This window comes from Panulirus ornatus, chromosome 19 (assembly GCF_036320965.1).
Source record: "Panulirus ornatus isolate Po-2019 chromosome 19, ASM3632096v1, whole genome shotgun sequence".
In the NCBI taxonomy this organism is placed as follows: domain Eukaryota; kingdom Metazoa; phylum Arthropoda; class Malacostraca; order Decapoda; family Palinuridae; genus Panulirus; species Panulirus ornatus.
The window spans coordinates 66,341,020-66,361,019 of NC_092242.1; the positions used below are offsets into that span (position 1 = coordinate 66,341,020).

General features: G+C 40.4%; 1 protein-coding gene and 1 long non-coding RNA gene across 16 annotated transcripts in view; one reads left to right on the forward strand and one right to left on the reverse strand.

The window, feature by feature from the left end:
• Nucleotides 1-20,000, reverse strand: part of LOC139755293 (uncharacterized) — a 270,998-nt gene that overhangs the window by 17,205 nt on the left and 233,793 nt on the right. The window lies entirely within an intron of this gene.
• LOC139755636 (uncharacterized) overlaps nt 1-20,000 on the forward strand; it is a 57,376-nt gene that overhangs the window by 2,353 nt on the left and 35,023 nt on the right. For 4 of the 15 annotated variants that reach the window (XM_071674226.1, XM_071674228.1, XM_071674233.1 and 1 more), the window contains exons 2-4: nt 11,064-11,099; nt 16,935-16,970; nt 20,000. The exon at nt 20,000 is cut by the window's right edge and continues 35 nt beyond it. The exons of 5 other annotated variants lie outside the window; for them this stretch is intronic. In XM_071674226.1, coding sequence (XP_071530327.1) covers nt 11,064-11,099; nt 16,935-16,970; nt 20,000 — 73 coding nt within the window. The remainder of the gene's footprint in view (nt 1-11,063; nt 11,100-16,934; nt 16,971-19,999) is intronic. 6 more of the 15 variants (XM_071674227.1, XM_071674232.1, XM_071674234.1 and 3 more) reach the window with 3 other exon arrangements.

Genomic DNA, 20,000 nt, shown 5'->3' on the forward strand with positions numbered 1-20,000 from the left:
ATTATCATTATCATTACTATTATTACTATTATCGTTATCATTATCATTTCTATCATTATACAACCCTAGGATCCTTTTCACAAATGAGTCCTGTGGTTATAGCTCAAGGACCCTCTCCCCCCCTACCCCCTGCAGATTCAAGGCTGCACTACGTTCAGAAGCAGGGACAGGATGGCCTCCTCTGAAGCGATACATTCTTTGGCATAACCTGAAGGACATATACATATACATATATGAACAGTGGCTCACCCAGAAGAAAACATCTGCATTTCCACAGAAGTCTTCAATTACTCTTTCAGCTCCACACCTTGGACGGACGGTCTCTCACACTAAGCAAAACACCAACCCATCCTAAGCATCACATTCAACACACATCCACACACACATAAACACACACACACACACACACACACACACACACACATGACATATACTCCCCACACCAATAACACTAATAGATAAACAACACACGAACTAAATGCGCTTGGAACACAACTGGCACAAGATCCTGCACAAGAGAAAAACAAATCCTGCCACAACCAGTCCAAACAATTCATTTGCTTCACTTCTTTATATGCCTTTCTGTTCTTGATCTTCCTTCCCCTTTAAAGCAAAAATATATATAACGATTTTGCAAACCACACAAACCAGTTGATTCAGAACAATCACCGGCTCCCTAGCAACCATCAGCATTCAACACCTTCACTGCGAGACAAAGATCTTCCTATTACGATCCCACCTTAACCTGCCCGTCACTTAACACCACTCGACCCCCTCCCATCCAAACCTCTCTGAAACTCACCACCAACTCCTAATTAGAGGTGAAACTCCTACTGCTGCCTCACACTTCAGTAACCTCTACTCACAGATCCGCTCACTACCAAAGGATATAACACTGACGAAACACATACACTTTGAAATAACCGGACAAGCACTAAACATCGAACCATCCAACTTAGTCTTAAAACTTCGACCTACCGGACGAACGCCCATCGGAAACCACACTCCCCAGACAAACACGAGTCATGCTCTTCCTCTTACGTTCTGGGCATCACCCGACACTACAACAGCACAAACATCGTTTCAACATAACCCAAGGCTCCTTCATGACCACGATGCAGCTATGTACCATTAAGGAGACACAGAGCACTTACTACTCCATTGCCCTGCATTCTCTGCACATAGACACACACGCAACATCACATTTTATGACCTATGGCCCCACCTGGTGGACGTGGTCAGCTTCTTGAGAGCTGTAGGAGCCTCATGAGGGACGCCTGGTGCAGGAAGTAATACTATACATACACAAATATACATTAGATCTTTTTTATACGTAATTGCCGCTTCCTATGTTTGACTGGTAGCGCCAGGAACAGACGAAGAAAATCTGTATTCGCTCACATTCATTCTCTACCTGTCATGAGTAATGCACTGAAACCACAGCTTCCTATCCACAACCAGGCCCCAAAGACATTTCCATGGTTTCCCCCGGCCGCTACTCATGCCCTGTTTCACTCCATTAACAGCGCGTTGACTCCTGTATACCACGTCGGTCCAGTTCACACTATCCTGTGCACGCCTTTCACCCTACTTCATGTATCTTTACATCTCTAGTTTGTTCTCTCCTCCTTTTTCTCTACACTTTTGATACATATACCCTCTCTGTCAACCTCTCCTTACTCAATCTCTCCATATGTCCGAACCATTTCAGCACACCCTATTCAGCTCTCACAAAAACACTAATTATTTCCACAACTCTTTCTTACCCCTTTAGTACTTACTAGATTAAGCCACCGCACATCACATATTGTCATCAGACATTTCATTTCCAACACATCCACCTCCCTCCTCACATCCCCATCTATAGTCCATGCCTCGTATTCACGCAACATTGTCAGAGATGCTGTACCTCTAAATATACCTATTTTGCCCTTCCCACTCATTCTTCAATGCTCCCAGAGCCTTCCCCCACGCCTCTCACCCACACATAACTCTTTTCCGCTCTCATGGTTCTAATTGTCGCTATGTCCACTCTCAGATATCTAGAACAGTGCAGTTTCTCTATATTCTCTCCACTCAAACTCACAACGTATCTAATTTGTTCCTCTACCTTACGAAAGCTAATCCCTTTGCTTTTATTCTCATTTACTCTCAACTTCCTCCTTTCACACACTCTTCCAAACTCAGTTAACAACTGAGTCTCTCACTCGAATCTGTCACTAGTGCTGCGTCATCATCAAACAGCAACTGATGCACTTTCTAGGCCCACTTATCCCCTATAGACTGCATACTCGCCCCTCGCTACAAGACTCCTGCATCTACCTCTCTCACTACCCCATCCATAAACAAATTAAACAGCCATGGTGATATTCACACACCCCTGCCGCAGACCGACCTCGGTTGGAACCACTCACTCTTTCCTCTCCCTACTTGTACACATGGGATCGAATCCTGAGCCAGGCAGTCGACTTTCACCAAAACCAGGTGTTCATCTTGTCCTGAGGGCTGGTCAATAAATTGGTAATTAAATACAACTACACACACACACACACACACACACACACACACACACACACACACACACATATATATATACATATATATATATATATATATATATATATATATATATATATATATATATATATATATATATATATATAAACCACAGTATTTACTCTATACCTTCCTGTATATCTGCCACCCCGACCATCTAGATGTACTTCACTTACGTGCTTATCCAAAACGTGAGGTATATTCAGCCCACTTTGATCTTAAGCTCTCTTATGATTAGATAACTAGTTACTCTCATGACCTCCATATTCTGCTTTATCTTCCATACCTCAATTGATCATTTTCAACCGAATGGCTGCCTAAATTTAGTAAATCGTTATGCATCTATTCATTTCATCTGAAGACGTAATCATGCGAAGACAAATAGTTACTGAGTAGGGTTCCTCGTAAGAGGTAAGCCAGAATTGTACTATGTATATATAAAGGGGATTAAGCTACGGGCAGTAGATTCGTCCTCACTGGCAGAGGCAAGGCGAAGGGCAGACATGATCGGAGCATTAAGTTCTCACTCGGACAAGATGATATAGCGACATGGATCGGTTGCCTGGAATGGGAGGGACCGCTCAATTTGCGGTTATGGCATAGGAAATGAACATGACAGGAAAGAGAGAGAGAGAGAGAGAGAGAGAGAGAGAGAGAGAGAGAGAGAGAGAGAGAGAGAGAGAGAGAGAGAGAGAGAGAGAGAGAGAGAGAGAGAGAGAGAGAGAGAGAGAGACAGACAGACAGATGTGGTAGACAGCATTGGAATGACGGAATAACGGAATAAGAGAAGGATTAGTATCGTGTGAAGATAAAGAAAGGATGATGGGAATAAAAAGAGACCATAAGGTAGAACCCTACAGGTGTTAAAACTGTTTATCTAATAAGAAACTCTAGGTTGGTTTTACAGGGCAAACAGCCTTGGGGAAAAGGAGAACGAATGAAAACGTATTTTCTTCCCATACCATCCGATTTCTTTCCTTCGGTTCAGCTTATAAGCAAAAACCTCAGAGTATTCAAGTATTTAGAATAAGTTTGCATTACTCTATGCTACGTTCTCCCAGTTCCTGGGAGACAGGACGAGAACAATCAATACAGGTTCCATTTCCTTGCCGGCCGGCTATGTTGAAGTACTGAAACAGAAAGTTGGCTGCTCTCTCTCTCTCTCTCTCTCTCTCTCTCTCTCTCTCTCTCTCACTCTCTCTCTCTCTCTCTCTCTCTTCATTAGTTTAATCCGTAAGCCGGGGACCAAGTCATTACGAAGAGGAAGAGCTTCCTTCCCCAAGGTTCTCACAACCAATGGGAACAAAAAGGTATTGTGGTTTCGGAGTCGCCACAGTTTCGTATCTTCCGCTGCTCCCTGGCGTCTGCAGCATCAGCTGCATATATATATATATATATATATATATATATATATATATATATATATATATATATATATATATATATATATATATATATATCCCCGCGAACGACGTAGGGCCGTCTTTCCTCCAGTCCCCACCACTGTTGTGTCTTCCTGTATTCCGTGACCGCTATGTGTGTGTCGCTAGCCTAGCCTAACGTACAGTGCCCTTCACGACTGTTGGTCACTTCTCCCGGGCAGCTTCCAAGGCTTTCACCACTTCCTTACTCAGTCCTTGGTGCACTGCTTTAGCCTTATGACATCTTGGTTATGTGTCAATACTTAGTATGAATACTCACTCAGGTGGCAGGAGGTATAGAGCATGAAGGACTGAGGGCAAGCAAATGAGGAAAAAAAATTCTGGACGCTGCCCACATATGAGCAGAAGGGATGCGATGAAAATCGTGAGGGGGGGGGGGGGGGGGTTCTACGCTGGGCCGGAACCATAGGCAGATATGGAAGGTCACAGAATACCAGGGTGTGCAGTGAGGGACTTCGGGTAGACGGTGGTCGAGACCTGGGGCATATATATGAAAGGGGTGAGGGCGTCCGGCGAGGTCAGGTTCCTCCTGCGGTGGGTGGGGCTATATAGACCTGTTCTCTCTGTACCTCAGTTTCCCTGAAGAAGGCAAGACGAAAACTTTTACAAGAATAAGACTCAGAAGCTCTCTACCCTGCCTCTACTCGCAATCCCAGTCTACTTGTTTGTCAATAATGAACTGTTCATATATATATATATATATATATATATATATATATATATATATATATATATATATATATATATATATATATATATATACCACACGAGTGATGTCTGTCCAGATGTCTCTTGCCCACGACAGGGTGAAGTCCCCACAATTTCCCTCACCGTCCATCACACATGATGACGTCTCTCTCGCTATATCATCAGGAGTTCTTCATTCCAACTCTTGACCTTTAACTGTGGCCGTGTGGCGCCTCCTCTTACTCGAGTATATTCTCACTGAACTTTCTCTTCCCCTTTACCAGCCATTATGAACTTTCAAACACCACACCTCCATCACTTGCCAATAATATTTCTTTTTTTTTCCCCCTTCCTGGGTCCACTGCTACCTATCTCTTACCGTGGTGGGCGGAAGCTGCGTGGTTACCGAACAGTGTGTGGTGAGGTGTAGTAAGGTCCTTTGAAGTCCTATATTACCTCTAGCGATGTAGATCACCCTGATATCCTACGTAACCTTAACACAGACCTGACCTAACCATTTCTAGATTCCCTCGTAATGCATCATCCCTGAAGTCCCGCTTCGACACGCTAACACATCAATTCTTCTCCTCATTTGTGAAGTTCTGAAGGCAATGAATAACAGTGTCAAGATATCTTTCTGGAGCTCGAAGCACTTCTTTATACTTTCACACTTAAAGTTAAAAGCCGGAGATTTTTATGGCACACCTCGGGGAAGAATTTATACGTTTTTAATGCAGTGCTATTCCTTTGTTCGACGCTGAAAACACTTCTTCGCCTCCTGCCGTAAGTCTCAATGAATTCCTTCCTGGCGTGTAATAGTTCCCGCTACCTTACAGGACCGTGGTATCTCATAAAAGCTCCTAGATAGATGATACTTGAAGTCAGTTAAAATCCACGTCTTGGTTCCCTCCTCTCTGACTAATTCTTTGAGCACGACGGTACGACCTTTGAAAACGACTGTCCGATCTTTGAGCACAACGGTACGACCTTTGAAAACGACGGTACGATCTTTGAGCACAACGGTACGACCTTTGAAAACGACGGTACGATCTTTGAGCACAACGGTACGACCTTTGAAAACGACGGTCCGACCTCTGAACGCGACAGTACGACCTTTGAAAACGACCGTACGACCTTTGAGCACAACGGTAAGACCTTTGAAAACGACGGTACCACCTTTGAGCACGACGGTACGACCTTTGAGCACGACGGTACGACCTTTGAGCACGACGGTACGACCTTTGAGCATGACGGTACGACCTTTGAGCACGACGGTGAGACCTTTTACTATGGTCGTATGGCATTTGACCTGACCTTTAACGATTTCATGAGGTCAATGGTCATCCAATCATACCCATGGGCCATATCGTCACTCTAATTGGCATAAGCTCAGAGCAATTGTCCATTATTTTAACTTTCACTCTTTATTCAGTCATGAAGCTTGGTATAGATTACCTAATTTGACCATTTTCTTCCACCTTATTGCCTCACTTCCACTCTCTTATCTTCTGTCAATCGGCACGTCATTATCGTCCTCGGCTGAAATTATAGATTACTGCTATATTCATACGTAATAATCATCTACGTTTGAGATACATACCTTCTCAAAGCTTAGCAAGGGCCATACATACAGCAAGAGCACATGCGCTCTCAGAATCACTTTGGAAATTTGAAGATGGCGTTCAAGATTTCTATTTTGGTGGATAAAAAATGATTTTGTGAGCGTTTTTTTTAAGACCCTAGTGACTTCGTCCACGGGAAATTTTAGATCATACACATTTGTAGACCAGAATTGATGATGGTGTGATGTAAAAATGTTCATTTGCTTGACAAACAAGAAAAAAAGAATAGAATCCCCGTACACTTCTATGAGGGGTTCGATGTTTTTCAAAGATTGGACGAAAAAGAATGTCTGAAGACATTTTCTATAAATCTTAATCATCATTCAAAATGTTCACACTGAGCTCTCATTGCTACTCTATATTCTAATGACCCAACCCATATGCAGTCAAGCCCTACAGATCATTTCCTTGGTTTGTGTTCAAAGATTCATAGTATCTGGTTCAGCCCATTGGCGTACGTCGCCCCCCATAAACCACATTTATCCAAATGATTCTATGCAATTATTATTATTATCACCATTATCATTATCATTCTTATTATCATTACTATTGTCATCATCATTATCATCAGTAACAGACATAGTATTGATAGTATTTATTGCTGTTACTGGTACTATCATTATAATAATTTCTATTAATATTATCATCTCACTGGTTTTTAATATTTCATTTACTTAACAATCACTGATATTCTCCTCTGTCTCTCCCTTTATTTCAGCACTACCTCGCATCATTCTTACTCTCGCGAGAATGAAACAAATACGCTGACATTTTGCGCACATTCTTATTGGTTATTCTTTTTTTTTTCCTGAGCACGAATATCTCGTTACTGCTCTCTCTCTCTCTCTCTCTCTCTCTCTCTCTCTCTCTCTCTCTCTCTCTCTCTCTCTCTCTCTCTCTCCCCCAATTAATTTCGCCCTTAATTACACCGGGCGACCACACGGAATGATTTGAACCTTCGTCATTTTCTTACATTTACGTACACCAGTCGTCTCGTATTTTTAGGGCGACCACGATGGAATCACGCAGTCTCCCCCCCTCGCCGCATCGATGACAGGTGGATGGAATTCTCATTTTCTATAATAATTTCGCCAACATTCCACGGCTGGTGGCTGTTTAAGTCAGGCATTTTCGCACATTCCTTCACGCTCTTCAAACTTTTTTTTATATATAATTTTTTCCCCCTAAATATACATATACATATTTTTTAGTAAGGTTGAAATCATTACTTCCCCTGCAAACGCTGATGCGTATGTAGCAGATTGGTACTAAATTCCTTAGTTGGATACGAGTTTGAGGATAAATGAAGTAAGTTTTTTTTGTCAAAATACTTATGGTATAACAAAATAAATGAATATTTAAAAGTAAGAGTAAAAATAGGCATGAAAAAGGATATCAAAAAAGAAATATTACATAAAGACATTTAGAAAAAGTCGCAGATAATCATCAGTACATAGAGATATATACATATCTCATTTTAAGAGTTTTATCTGCAAACATCAAGACAAATCAAAGTACTCAATTTCTAGGGGCTGCATAATAGCCAAGGATATGTTGTGTCATTTAATAGGATATGTGTACATCATGTCCTCCTACTTCCACACAATATATTTCGTGGGCTATAGTGACCAGCTTCACTGAGTCAGGTGAAACTCTTTTCTCCTCATTTCATCCAATCCAAGACGAATGTATTAATTGAAGCTCGTCATTATCTTCAGTGTAAATATATGATTTTATGGACATCGTTAAAATTGATGTTTATTTTCTCATTTCATATAAATTTCGAGGGTCTGCCTGTGAAATATAGCCTCACATAGAATCAAAATGAGTTTGGCTCCACTGGATCACGTACAACCTGGAAAAAGGATGTACAACACAAACGTGTCTTGTGAAGTTTCAATTGCCATGTAAGTAATCGACTAGATCAGTTACCATTACTATAGGTAGCTGTTAGATAATAGCTACAGTCGTGCTCTTGTTTTTAGGGGGGTCGCAGTGGTTTAAATGGAACAATATAGCGCTTTCTTTTCGCCCAACAATAGAGTTAAATGCGCCCAAACAATCAGTACTCTTGAAATTATGAATTACTTTAATTACCTCGGAAAAAAAAATCCTTTTTTATCATTAGTTTTCAGAACCCTATGAGTTGAAACTTAGGAAATTTAATTCTACCATATCTTGATGATGGTGACAATAGAAGCTCATGCACCTTCGAGGATGCGCTTCTTCCAGTAGCAGGATAATGGACTACTATGAAGTGAGGAGTTCTTTGACGAGACTAAACTCTTAGTGATACAGCCTTGCCAAAGGCGACTTTTCAGTTGTGCTGTAAATCCTGTGCAGGCGAATTCTGGTAAAACATATATATATATATATATATATATATATATATATATATATATATATATATATATATATATATATATATATATATATATATATGAGATAGACAGACACAGAATCTTAACTAAAATGAGAAGCATTTCTCTTCCTCTCATCGCACGGCTTCTGTTCAGTGCTGATCATTATCACTGATTATCTAAGCACTGTCCATTATTCATAGCATCTGGCGCTCTATGATCAAGCCAATTCTGCAGACGTCTGTCGCTGACAATCATGCAGTAATTCGTGATTAAGATATATGGCAATGATCGTGAGAATTATCATAACATCAGACAAGGCTACTAAGCAGTTTCGGATGATGTCATACATGCGTGGGAAATTATCATGTGTTCATATCAGATAAGGGCTCTACACACACACACACACACACACACACACACACACACACACACACACACACATATATATATACATATATTTTTTCTTTCATACATATGTATATATTTTTTCTTTCATTCATATTCGGTCATTTCCCGCGTTAGCGAGGTAGCGTTAAGAACAGAGAACTGAGCCTTAGAGGAGAATATCCTCACTTGGCCCCCTTCTCTGTTCCTTCTTTTGGAAAACTAAAAACGTGAGGGGAGGATTTCCAGCCCCCCGCTCCGTCCCCATTTAGTCGCCTTCTACGACACGCAGGGAATACGTGGGAAGTATTCTTTCTCCACTATCCCCAGGGATATATGGGTACATATATATTCTTTTTCTTTCAAACTATTCGCCATTTCCCGCATTAGCAAGGTAGCGTTAAGAACAGAGGACTGGGCCTCTGAGGGAATATCCTCACCTGGCCCCCTTCTCTGTTCCTTCTCTTATGTATTAATATATACATATATATATATACATATATACATATATATATATATATATATATATATATATATATATATATATATATATATATATATATATATATAACAAAAGTTATGCTACCTTCATATACAATGTACACATCTGTAGAGCTGATGTAGTTTTTGGATGAATTATCATATAAATCTCCTGTGAGATTTAAACACGATCTAAGAAGTTAATGATTCAAACATTTGCACATCAACCTTTTCATTTCTAATTATGCACATCTTTCTGTAGTGGCGACAGCATACAAAGTCAACTTCAGTTTGTGCGAAGATTCATTTCCAATTGCAAATCAATGAAGAATCTTAACACAGAGTTTGGGTGACGGTGACGATGTGATCCAAGACGTTAATCAACGACGATTTATATTGATATAAACATTCCTTCATTGACCGTGAGAGCAGAAGGATGTGCATGTGTGTGTGTGTGTGTGTGTGTGTGTGTGTGTGTGTGTCCACTTCCTTCGCCATTTGAGAAATCAATTACTGGAGCCCCACAAACTAGTTAGTTTCCTTTTCAACTTGCAATATTTTTTTGATCGATGTTTAATATGGGGCATTCAGTGTGAGGTGTTCCCTGTTAATGGAAGATTGGAAGAGATGAAAAACGATTTTCCTGGAAACTGAAGAAGAGGCGTGTATATACACAGATATCTCTTTGCAGTGAAACGGAATGAATCAATATAAGAAAATCCCAGAGTGGCTCTCTCTCTCTCTCTCTCTCTCTCTCTCTCTCTCTCTCTCTCTCTCTCTCTCTCTCTCTCTCGTACCGCCATGAACGGTATTTCAAGGAATTCATTTCAATACGGGCTTTTCTTCTCCCCCCCCCCCACTCCCTTAAAAATAAATATATGAATAAATAGATAAAAAAAATTAAAATTTCTAGCGTTCATTACGGGTTCCTGAAGTCTTAAAAGACGAAAATGAAAACGTCAGACAACAGACAAACTTAGAGATTAGTGGAACATCTGACAAAAATATCTGAAATGTGTGAAAGCAGCAGAGATGGCTATGTGAATGAAGTGAAGGAAGGGGGAAGAGAATTCAGATGAAAGATGAATGGTCCAGAAGACTCTTTTGCATCTGGTACATAAAAAAAAAGAAGAAGTTTTAAACAGAAGATAAAACAGACGATTACACCTTACGTATTTTTGGTCCTGAGATGAATGAAAGGTTGTTATAATCTTTAAAAAAGTTATGTTACAACTTTCTCAAGGAATACATACTTTGGATTATAACTGAAAGGGAAAGCTACCTATATCTGTAGGTTTAAGGGTGTGTCGAATGAATGTAAATTTTTTAATATATTCTTCACTGTTATCCCCCAAATATCTGTATAATTATGTATTAAGAACACAAATTGTTCCTTGTGATACTTATTTTTTTTCATCTTTACAAAATAGTTATATAATGATGCAAACACAAATTATTCACTGTGATTTTCTTTAAATTGTACTAATATTGACTGTTGAAAATTCTTATCTTTTTTTTTCTTCTTCCAGCATCTCGTTCAAAAAGTCAGAGACAATCATTCCACAGTAAGAATTTTCTTCATTAATCGTGATCAATGTTTTGAGAGTATTAATCGTGCTAATAGCTGTGTTGCTGGATGTAGTGTAGGATTAATACCATGTTTAAACACTGTGTATATATATATATATATTTACAGTCCTGCCATGTTAATGAGGCGATTTTTAGTGTCTTGCTTTGACAAGAAGGTTAAAATGTTTAATGAACATCTTGCTTCTGTTGTTTGGTATATCGATGTTATTGATGTTGTAAGAATTTTTTTTTCATTATCTGCTGAGGAGAGAGAGTCTTTTTGTAATGATTTTGGATGACGTTTTGAATCTTGAAATTATCATGTAAGTCGTAAACTGTGTTGTATATAAATAATTTTAATCTTTTTTCCCTTTCATAATCTTGTATGAAAAAAGAAAAAAATGTAAAGCTTGTCTAATTGCCTGGTTGATAATTAAAAGGCTTCCATTCAATATCTTCTTCCCATCAACTAATCTAAACTTTTATTTATTGAATGTGCTTGCTATCTAAAACTACTATTTTTGGGTATGTATCTAAAGTTTAAAGCCCAGTATTTTAGGGAATGTACTGTATCTAAACCTTAAGACCATTATTTTAAGGTATTTCCTGTAATTAGTCTTAAAACCAGTGTTTTAGGGTACGTAACTAAACCTTAAAACCCAGTATTTTAGGGTATGTACTGTATCTAAACCTTAAAACCAATACTTTAGGGTATTTCCTGTATCTAAATCTTAAAATCAGTATTTTAGGGTAGGTACCTAACTTTAAAACCCAGTATTTTAGGATGCATATACTGTATCTAAACCTAAAAACCATTATCTTAATCTATAAACTGTATGCAAATCTTAAAACCAGTATTTTAGGGTATGTATCTAAACTTAAAAAACCCAGTATTTTAAGGTATGTACTTTACCTAACCCGTTGTTTTACCATTAGTCTGAAATGGTAGTTTGACTCCTAACATGAGCATTCTTTGTGCTGGTATGTGTTGTCCTATTGCTTCAAATACTCTTTATTTTTGATACACGTGTTTTCATTATCTTGCTGTTGCGTAAGGTATCTGTATTGATAAAGATGTTGTCCACGTATTTAAAGTGAATATGACAATGTGTTGCCCTAAGGCAAGAAGGTTATGAATTTATATTGGTCCTGTGCACTTTTATTGCACACACACACACACACACACACACACACACACACACACACACACACACACACACACATGTATATATATATATATATATATATATATATATATATATATATATATATATATACAAGCCTTCTGGTGTTACCCTTTCCAAGGGTTCCTGCAGCTCCAAGGCTGCGCTACCTCCAGTAGCAGGAAAGTATGAATTCCTTTAGAGTGAGAAGTTCTCAGACGAGACTATACCCTCAATGATACAGCCTCGCCAAAGGTGACTTTTCACTCGCAGTGCGACATTAGGACCCTCTTTCATAGTAGCTTTCCGCGGGACTCCAGTTTAAGTAATGCGTTCTTAAGCATCTGTCTGTATGGCGTGAGTGCAAGACAACTAAACAGGTATTTGCCTCCTTTTGCTGTAAGAGGTGCAATTTGGGATGTTTGTAACGCTGGGGAGATGAGTTGCGTCCTGAGGGCAAATGGAGAATGTGTAACTCGTACATGTCTGAGGGGTGTAATTTCAGATGAGTTTTGTACGTCTGGTGGAGCAGAGCTTAAAACTTTTTGGGAGGGAGCAGTTATTCAATGTTTGTCGGGTCATAAGTATTGTGTTCGAGCTGTTGAGTGTGAGGGTGAGTGAGGGCCCCGAGGCTTCGAGCCTAGGTTGCTGAAATGTGTGAGGCAAGGGTGAGCATTTTACCTCTGCCTGGGAGTTTGTGGTTGGTTATGAAGTGGTGCGGGTAGGAGAGGCTGTGTGTTGGTACAGAACACGTTCAGGTGGGGTTACGGTAAAAGGATTTTCGGCCTTGTTGTGCAGGTGTTGGATGTTTGTGGTTGTTAAGTAGTTAGGTGATTGTTCTGAGTACTCTTTGGTGTGTGTGTGTGTGTGTGTGTGTGTGTGTGTGTGTGCGCGTGTGTGTGACTCGTAACTTTGTTATGTTTGCTTTTGAAAGGGTGGACGAGGAGGCAGGTGAGGGATCGTGTGAGGTGGAGCGGATGCAATGTTTGTAGAGAATTACCGAAGTATTATTCTTCCTGGTGCCATTTGGTCTTCGAAGGTCAAAGAGTTCGCTTATGGCTTTCGTGATGATCTTTGTGTTGTGGAGAGTAAATGTCGTGTGTGTGTGTGTGTGTGTGTGTGTGTGTGTGTGTGTGTGTGTGTGTGTGTGTGTGATACCTAGTATGGCTGGTGGTGTGGTGAGTGTGACTGGCATGATGCAGGTGACATTCACGTCCGTTCCTGGGTTGGGAGGGCGAAAGTGTGTGTGTGGGGGGGATTGTTGTGTGGAGGTAAGAGTTTATGGTTCGAGTGAGGCTTGTATTCTACCTGGGTGGGTGAGTGGGCAGCAGCGCTGCCCGTCCGTTGTTGCTTGTGTAGCGTCATGCTGATGTGATAAAAGTGTGAGGTGTGTGTGTGTGAGAGAGAGAGAGGACTTACACTGTGGTTTGTGAGGGGTGGAGGGAGGCCATGTAGAAAGATACTGAAGAGGGATGGAGAAAGCACTCCACTGCAGAGCTTGAGGATTTTAGAGGTGAGGACTGTGTGAATATCTCTGGCGACAAGCCAGCTATGAGACAGCGACAAAGTATAAAAAAAAAAAAAAAAAAAAAAATATATATATATAGTGTGTGTGTGTGTGTGTGTGTGTGTGTGTGTGTGTGTGTGTGTTACACCTTTGCAATGCTGTATCACTTTTCCCTCCCAAGGAATCTACATTTATGATCAGACAGTTACACAGCACGGACAGTCCATCAAAGATCACACAGGTTAGCTGGTGTATGAGTTTGAATCGAGAAAGCCTGGAGGAAGGGAAGTGGTTTAGATACCTGGGAATGGACATGGCAGCGGAGGTCAGTCATGGGGTGGGTGAAGGGGGACAAAGGTTCTGGGAGCACTGAGGAATGTAAGGGAAAAGAATCCGTTATTCGGGAAGACGGAAATTGGTATGTTTGAAGGTATGGTAGTCCCAACAATGTTGTGTAGACAGGAGGAATAGCCTATAGATGAGAATGTAAGGAAGAAGGTGGATGTGTTGGAAATGAAATGTTTGAGGACAATATGTGGTGTGAGGAGGATATAATGTTAGGGTAAAAGAGAGGTGTGGTAATAGTAAGAGTATGATTGAAAGAGATGAAGAGGGAGTACAGAAATTGTTTGGACATAGGGAGAGGATGAGTAAGGAAAGGTGGTCAAGGAGATGGAGGGATGGAGTGAAAAAGATTATGAGTGCTCCTGACCTCAACATGCAGGAAGGTGAAAGGCATACAAGGGACACAGTGAATTGGAGCGATGTTGTATACAGGGGGCGACATGCTATCACTGGACTGAACCTGGACATTTGAAATCTCTAGAGTAAACCATGGAAAGGTCTGTGGGGCCTGGATGTGGGTAAGGGGCTGAGGCTTCGGTGTATCACACACATTTAGGAAATGGATGTAAGCAAATGAGGCTTTTTCTCCGTCTGTTCATGACGCTAACTTGCTAATGCAGGAAATTCGGAACAGGAATATGAAAGAATATATATATATATATATATATATATATATATATATATATATATATATATATATATATATATATATATATATTCCTATGAGTCCACGGGGAAAATATATATATTCACTATATATATTCATTTGGGTTTATACTTCCTCAGAAAATGAAAATACTTATGTTTCCAGTGAGTTAAGATTTACATCCGCGGAGGTATCCCAAACTGAATCATGCAGTTCCATCCTCAGAACAAATAACCTCGAAGTTTTGGAGTATAATTATGCAACATGGAGAAGGTGGGGGGGGGCAGGGAGGGGGGCGTACTGGCTACCATTAGTACCAAGTATGCACAAATCCTTTCCGAAAATGGAGCGTCATTTCCACTAAATTTGCTTTGGGATAATTTACGGTTATCCTTTAATACATTCAAGCGTATCCCTTCTCAACCAGAGCTGTTTGCATGATTTTTTTTCTTAAGTTTTTTTTTTCTGTTTTTCTTTCACAACCCAAAAGGTTCCGTGCATCAATACATTTTCTCTCGTGACTGATGGTTATAGATATTCCACACAGGAGATATGTAGATGTCTATAATGCTTTGAAATGGCCACAATATAGAAAGACGGAACAAAGAGCTGGTTAAGTGAATAGCCATCTATTGTGGCTACGAACATTTTCTGTTGTAGACTCTAGAGACAAAGGCGTGTGTGTGTGTGTGTGTGCGCGTGTGTGTGCGCGCGCGCGCGCGCGCGCGTGTGTGTGTGTGTGTGTGTGTGTGTGTGTGTGTGTGTGTGTGTGTGTGTGTGTGTATGTATGCGTGTGTGTGTGTGTGTACCTTTGTATTTTCTTATACAGTAAACAGTTCTTCGAAAGATGATAGGGTACAAAACCAGAGGAGGCCATGATAGTGAATCAAAGAAGAAAAACTTATAGGAAAGGACGAAAAAGAGTCTGTTCATAGTATAAGAGCAGTGGAGGATTGGAGTGACGTGAATGAAGAACGAGTGAAAGCAGATAGCATGAAGACGTTCAAAGAGTTGTATACAACAGAAAGTTTTAAGTAATGGGGTCCCACTGGTGTAAAACTCCCTCCCTTGTACAGTACATATAGGTAATCACATGTATGATTTGCCTGTGTCTGTGATTACAATATGTGTGCTCCTGGGAGAAAAGTTTACACTCGTGGTGTCCCGTCTTTTTATCATGTATATGTGTACCATGTCTTAACTCCTGGTATGCACACACACACACACACACACACACACACACACACACACACACACACACACACACACACACACACACACGCACATACACACACCCTGGTCTAAGCAAGATACCCATTTAACAACCAGCTATGAGGGAATGATGAACACCTGGGTTGGGTGGAGCCAGATTGCCACGCCTAGGATTCGAACCCATGCGGATCCGACCCCCGGGCTCGTCCGGGTACTCTCTCTCTCTCTCTCTCTCTCTCTCTCTCTCTCTCTCTCTCTCTCTCTCTCTCTCTCTCTCTCTCTCTTCGTACCGTAGTAAATTCTCTCTAGTTTAATCTTTTCATTGTGACCAACAGAGATGAAATAGATTATACTCTATAATCCTAACATCCCATTTTCGTCGCCCACCTACGATAACTTCAGAAGATTTACGAATAGTGAGAAAAATAAAAAAAATATAATACGACATTTAATGTTGTAAGTCTATACCCTTGCCAGAATCTACACATCAATAATAACTATATGATTATAAGAATAATTGTACAGAACTGTTGCTGTAATATTAAGTACCGTACGTAACGAGAGTAACTGTGTAATTGTGTAAAGTTACAATGATGCTTTCACGTAATTATATGTAATCACAACTGTAATCTATAGTTACGATTATAATCTCTGATTCTCACAGGATATTCTCCTTAACATTGCCGAGGGGAAACTCAGGTCACAGGTTAATCGCTTGTCCACCAACCCAATTAGTCAGGTACTACAGGAAATCCACCATTGTACCTATACTTTGGCTACGTTCAAATGTCACTTGATTATTATCCTCGTAGCTTTTATGGGTATATCTATCTATCATCTATCTCTTCAGGTGCCTTCGTTATGCAATCCAATGGCATTCCACTCTCTCTCTCTCTCAACCTTGAAGGTAATCAAATTCATGTTTTACTACTTGTGTTTTCTCTTCTCTATTTTTCAGCCACTCGTTCGAACAGCCAGAGGCAATCGTCAGGTCGTAAGCTATTAATCACTCTGTGTTATCTATGTTGCAAACGTGTGTATCATACCCTGCACCTATGTGTGTGTGTATTATATTTCCGTGTCGGTGAGAGGAATCAAAAGAAAATAAGATATACTATGGTGTTTCAGCTGTGTGTGTGTGTGTGGAGTGACAGACGCATTTTCTATATAGCTGTTACAGAGAATGTAAATGATGCGAGATGTGTTTCCTCTTGCGCCTCCGTAAGGGTAGTGAGGTTCATAAATGTGTTGATGTTTTGGGAGAGAAACATACAATTCTATGTTTCTCCTGTTGTGACTGAGTTGATTTTGGTGTTATTTTTTTCCCCTTCCTTTCCTTTCCCCCAAGAAAGGCCAGTGCCAGCCCTATGTGTGCTGTGTGTGTGTTTGGATTTATTGATACTGGCTTCTTCAAGTGATCTTATGTGACCTGTCGTGTAGAGAATAGTGTAAGAAAAAGGAAAAATCCCCTGTGTTGCCCTTGTTTCAATGCATAAATCTCTCAGTGTTGTAGCAATGAGAGATTTACCTTATTTCGCTCACTGTTTGTGTGTCATTCTTCTAAGTGTTTATGGTTTTTAAATCCTGTACTTTTGTTACTTCTACCATATATGTCTTGTCTTAATATATGTTATTATATGTGTTTTCTTTTCTTTTATTAACCTCTTACTTGTAGTACATAACTTACCTATGTTTACGTGTGGTGTCAGTGTTTTATAATTACGTTGGTTCACTGATTCATTTAATGTGTCATAGCTACAAAAGGCTTTCCAAGGTAAGAGGGTATTTCTTTATGCTTTTTTTTTTCATTAATCTAAATGTGAAAGTTCCTTCATCAACATCTGAAATTTCATTGCAGTGCTAATCGTGTCGTCTGCTAAGGAACACTAGGGTCATACGTAGTGTATGGGGTTTGTTGGGGGTGTGTTAACAAACGGCCTGTCACTAGGGAGCGGAGGATCTCACAAGTGGAAGGAAATAATGATGGCGATGGTGGTGCATGATTGGGTTAGGGAGATTCGGTAGGATCAGTGTGTTGTGTGCCCCATACTATTAGGAGGAGGAGGAGGAAGCGAGGATGATCTTGTTTGCTCTACCGTGAGTCTTTTTCCTAGTAGCCCCTATTGTGTGGTGGAGAAGGAGGAAGACCAGGCGGCGTTGGCATGAATGAGTCTGGGAAGGATGGGAGGAGTGTTGGTGTTCCTGAGTTTACATATGTAGGGAGTCGCAAGTGCCTTTGAGCAGAAGAGTGTTTGTAGGGATGACAGCTGGAAGATCTGATGGTCCTTGTCTTGTTCCTCAAACCTTAGATTATTTTGTTGTTCAGGATGATACCGAGAAGCTTGAAGTAGACCGAGCAACTTGTGGGTTTGTAGGGCAACGTGAGATAGTAAAGGGGGTAACAATGACTATATATTCTTGCGCTTGGCTGATGTTAAAGGGCGTTCCTAGAGGGGATGAGGAAATCGCAAAAGCCAACGCAGTTGCTAATGGAAGAGAAGTCGACGCCCCTCTGTGGAGCGGGTGCATCAGTCATGGCTATATGTACAAAGGAAACACATGGTGTTCCGTCACTGTCTGTCTGTGAGAGACCGCAACCGAGGGGATTGAATGCTGAAGATGGTCATCTCTGGAGGGGTCGAACCTGACGACGCTCGCTCTCTCTCTCTGAGGAAGTCCGCAAACCATAGAATGAAAAGGCTTCCCCGTAGCCCAGAGCTGATGAGTTCTGTTGACGGTTTATGTTACGGCAGACGAGGAGGTGGGTGTCTCCGGTGAAGTCAACAAGGGTGTGTGAGAGAGAGAGAGAGAGAGGAACAGACACTCACGTGTTTTGAGGACGTGTATAAAGGAAATCCAGGAAGCGCGCGAGGCAATGGAAGGTAGGATGAGGCCTTCATATCCCTTAAACTCCTCACGGTTTGTGGGTCTGTTGGCAATGGGTCGTCACTCATCGAAAGATGGAGTCTTTCTCAACATCAAGGCACTGAGGGAGGGAAGTCCTCCAGTCATAAGAGGCATTTTGACTGCTGGAGAAGCACTGATGATGGAATGAGTGGGATTTGATTAGGGGTCCGGGCTGTAGAGAGCCACTAGGCTTAATGGAATGCACCACATACACAAATAATATATATATATATATATATATATATATATATATATATATATATATATATATATATTATTTGTTTGTGTGCGTGTGTGTGTGTGGTGTGTGTGTGTGTGTGTTGTGCGTGTTTAATTCACCAGTTCACGTCTATTCGTGCTTCAACCCGCGTCTGAACCATCCAGGGTAACTTTTCCATCATTTCAACTTTGCTACGAGAAAGAAGAGATTTAATTACAGAACTCTGGCAAGAATTTTACTGGGGGAAGTCTGAGCAACGTTTGATATGAACACCTTCCGCCTACTTGATTGGAAGGGAGTGGGTGAATGTTCTTGTTAATGAAAAACCTCTATCCCGTCAATGAAGAACCGCTTTCCTGTAAATGAATAGCCTCTTTCCTGTAAATGAAGAATCTCTTTCTTATAAATGAAGAATCTCTTTCTTGTAAATGAAGAATCTCTTGTAAATGAAGAATCTCTTTCTTGTAAATGATGAGCCTCTTCTTGTAAATGATGAGCCTGTATCTTGTAAATGATGAGAGTCATTTATGTCAATGAAGAACTTCCTTCTTACTGTAAATGTGTAGATCCTCTTTCTTGTAAATAGAATAGCCTCTTTCTTGTAAATGAAGGACACCTCTCATGTAAATGAAGAACATTCTACTGAGCATCTCCCTATATTTCAAGACAGCCCAGACACGAGCTACAAACGCTCATGGGTGTGAAATAGATGTTTCTCACATATCTATCCCACTTACAAGTGCATCTACATTCGCATTCACGGTTTCTCACAAAACTTTCCGAACGCGGTTACGATAGGCAAAGCAAGATGGATGTATTACGATTATTACATTTTTCTTTTTCCTTTTTTTTTTTTTTTACAAACTATTAATCACATTTATTTCTTGGTTTTTCAGC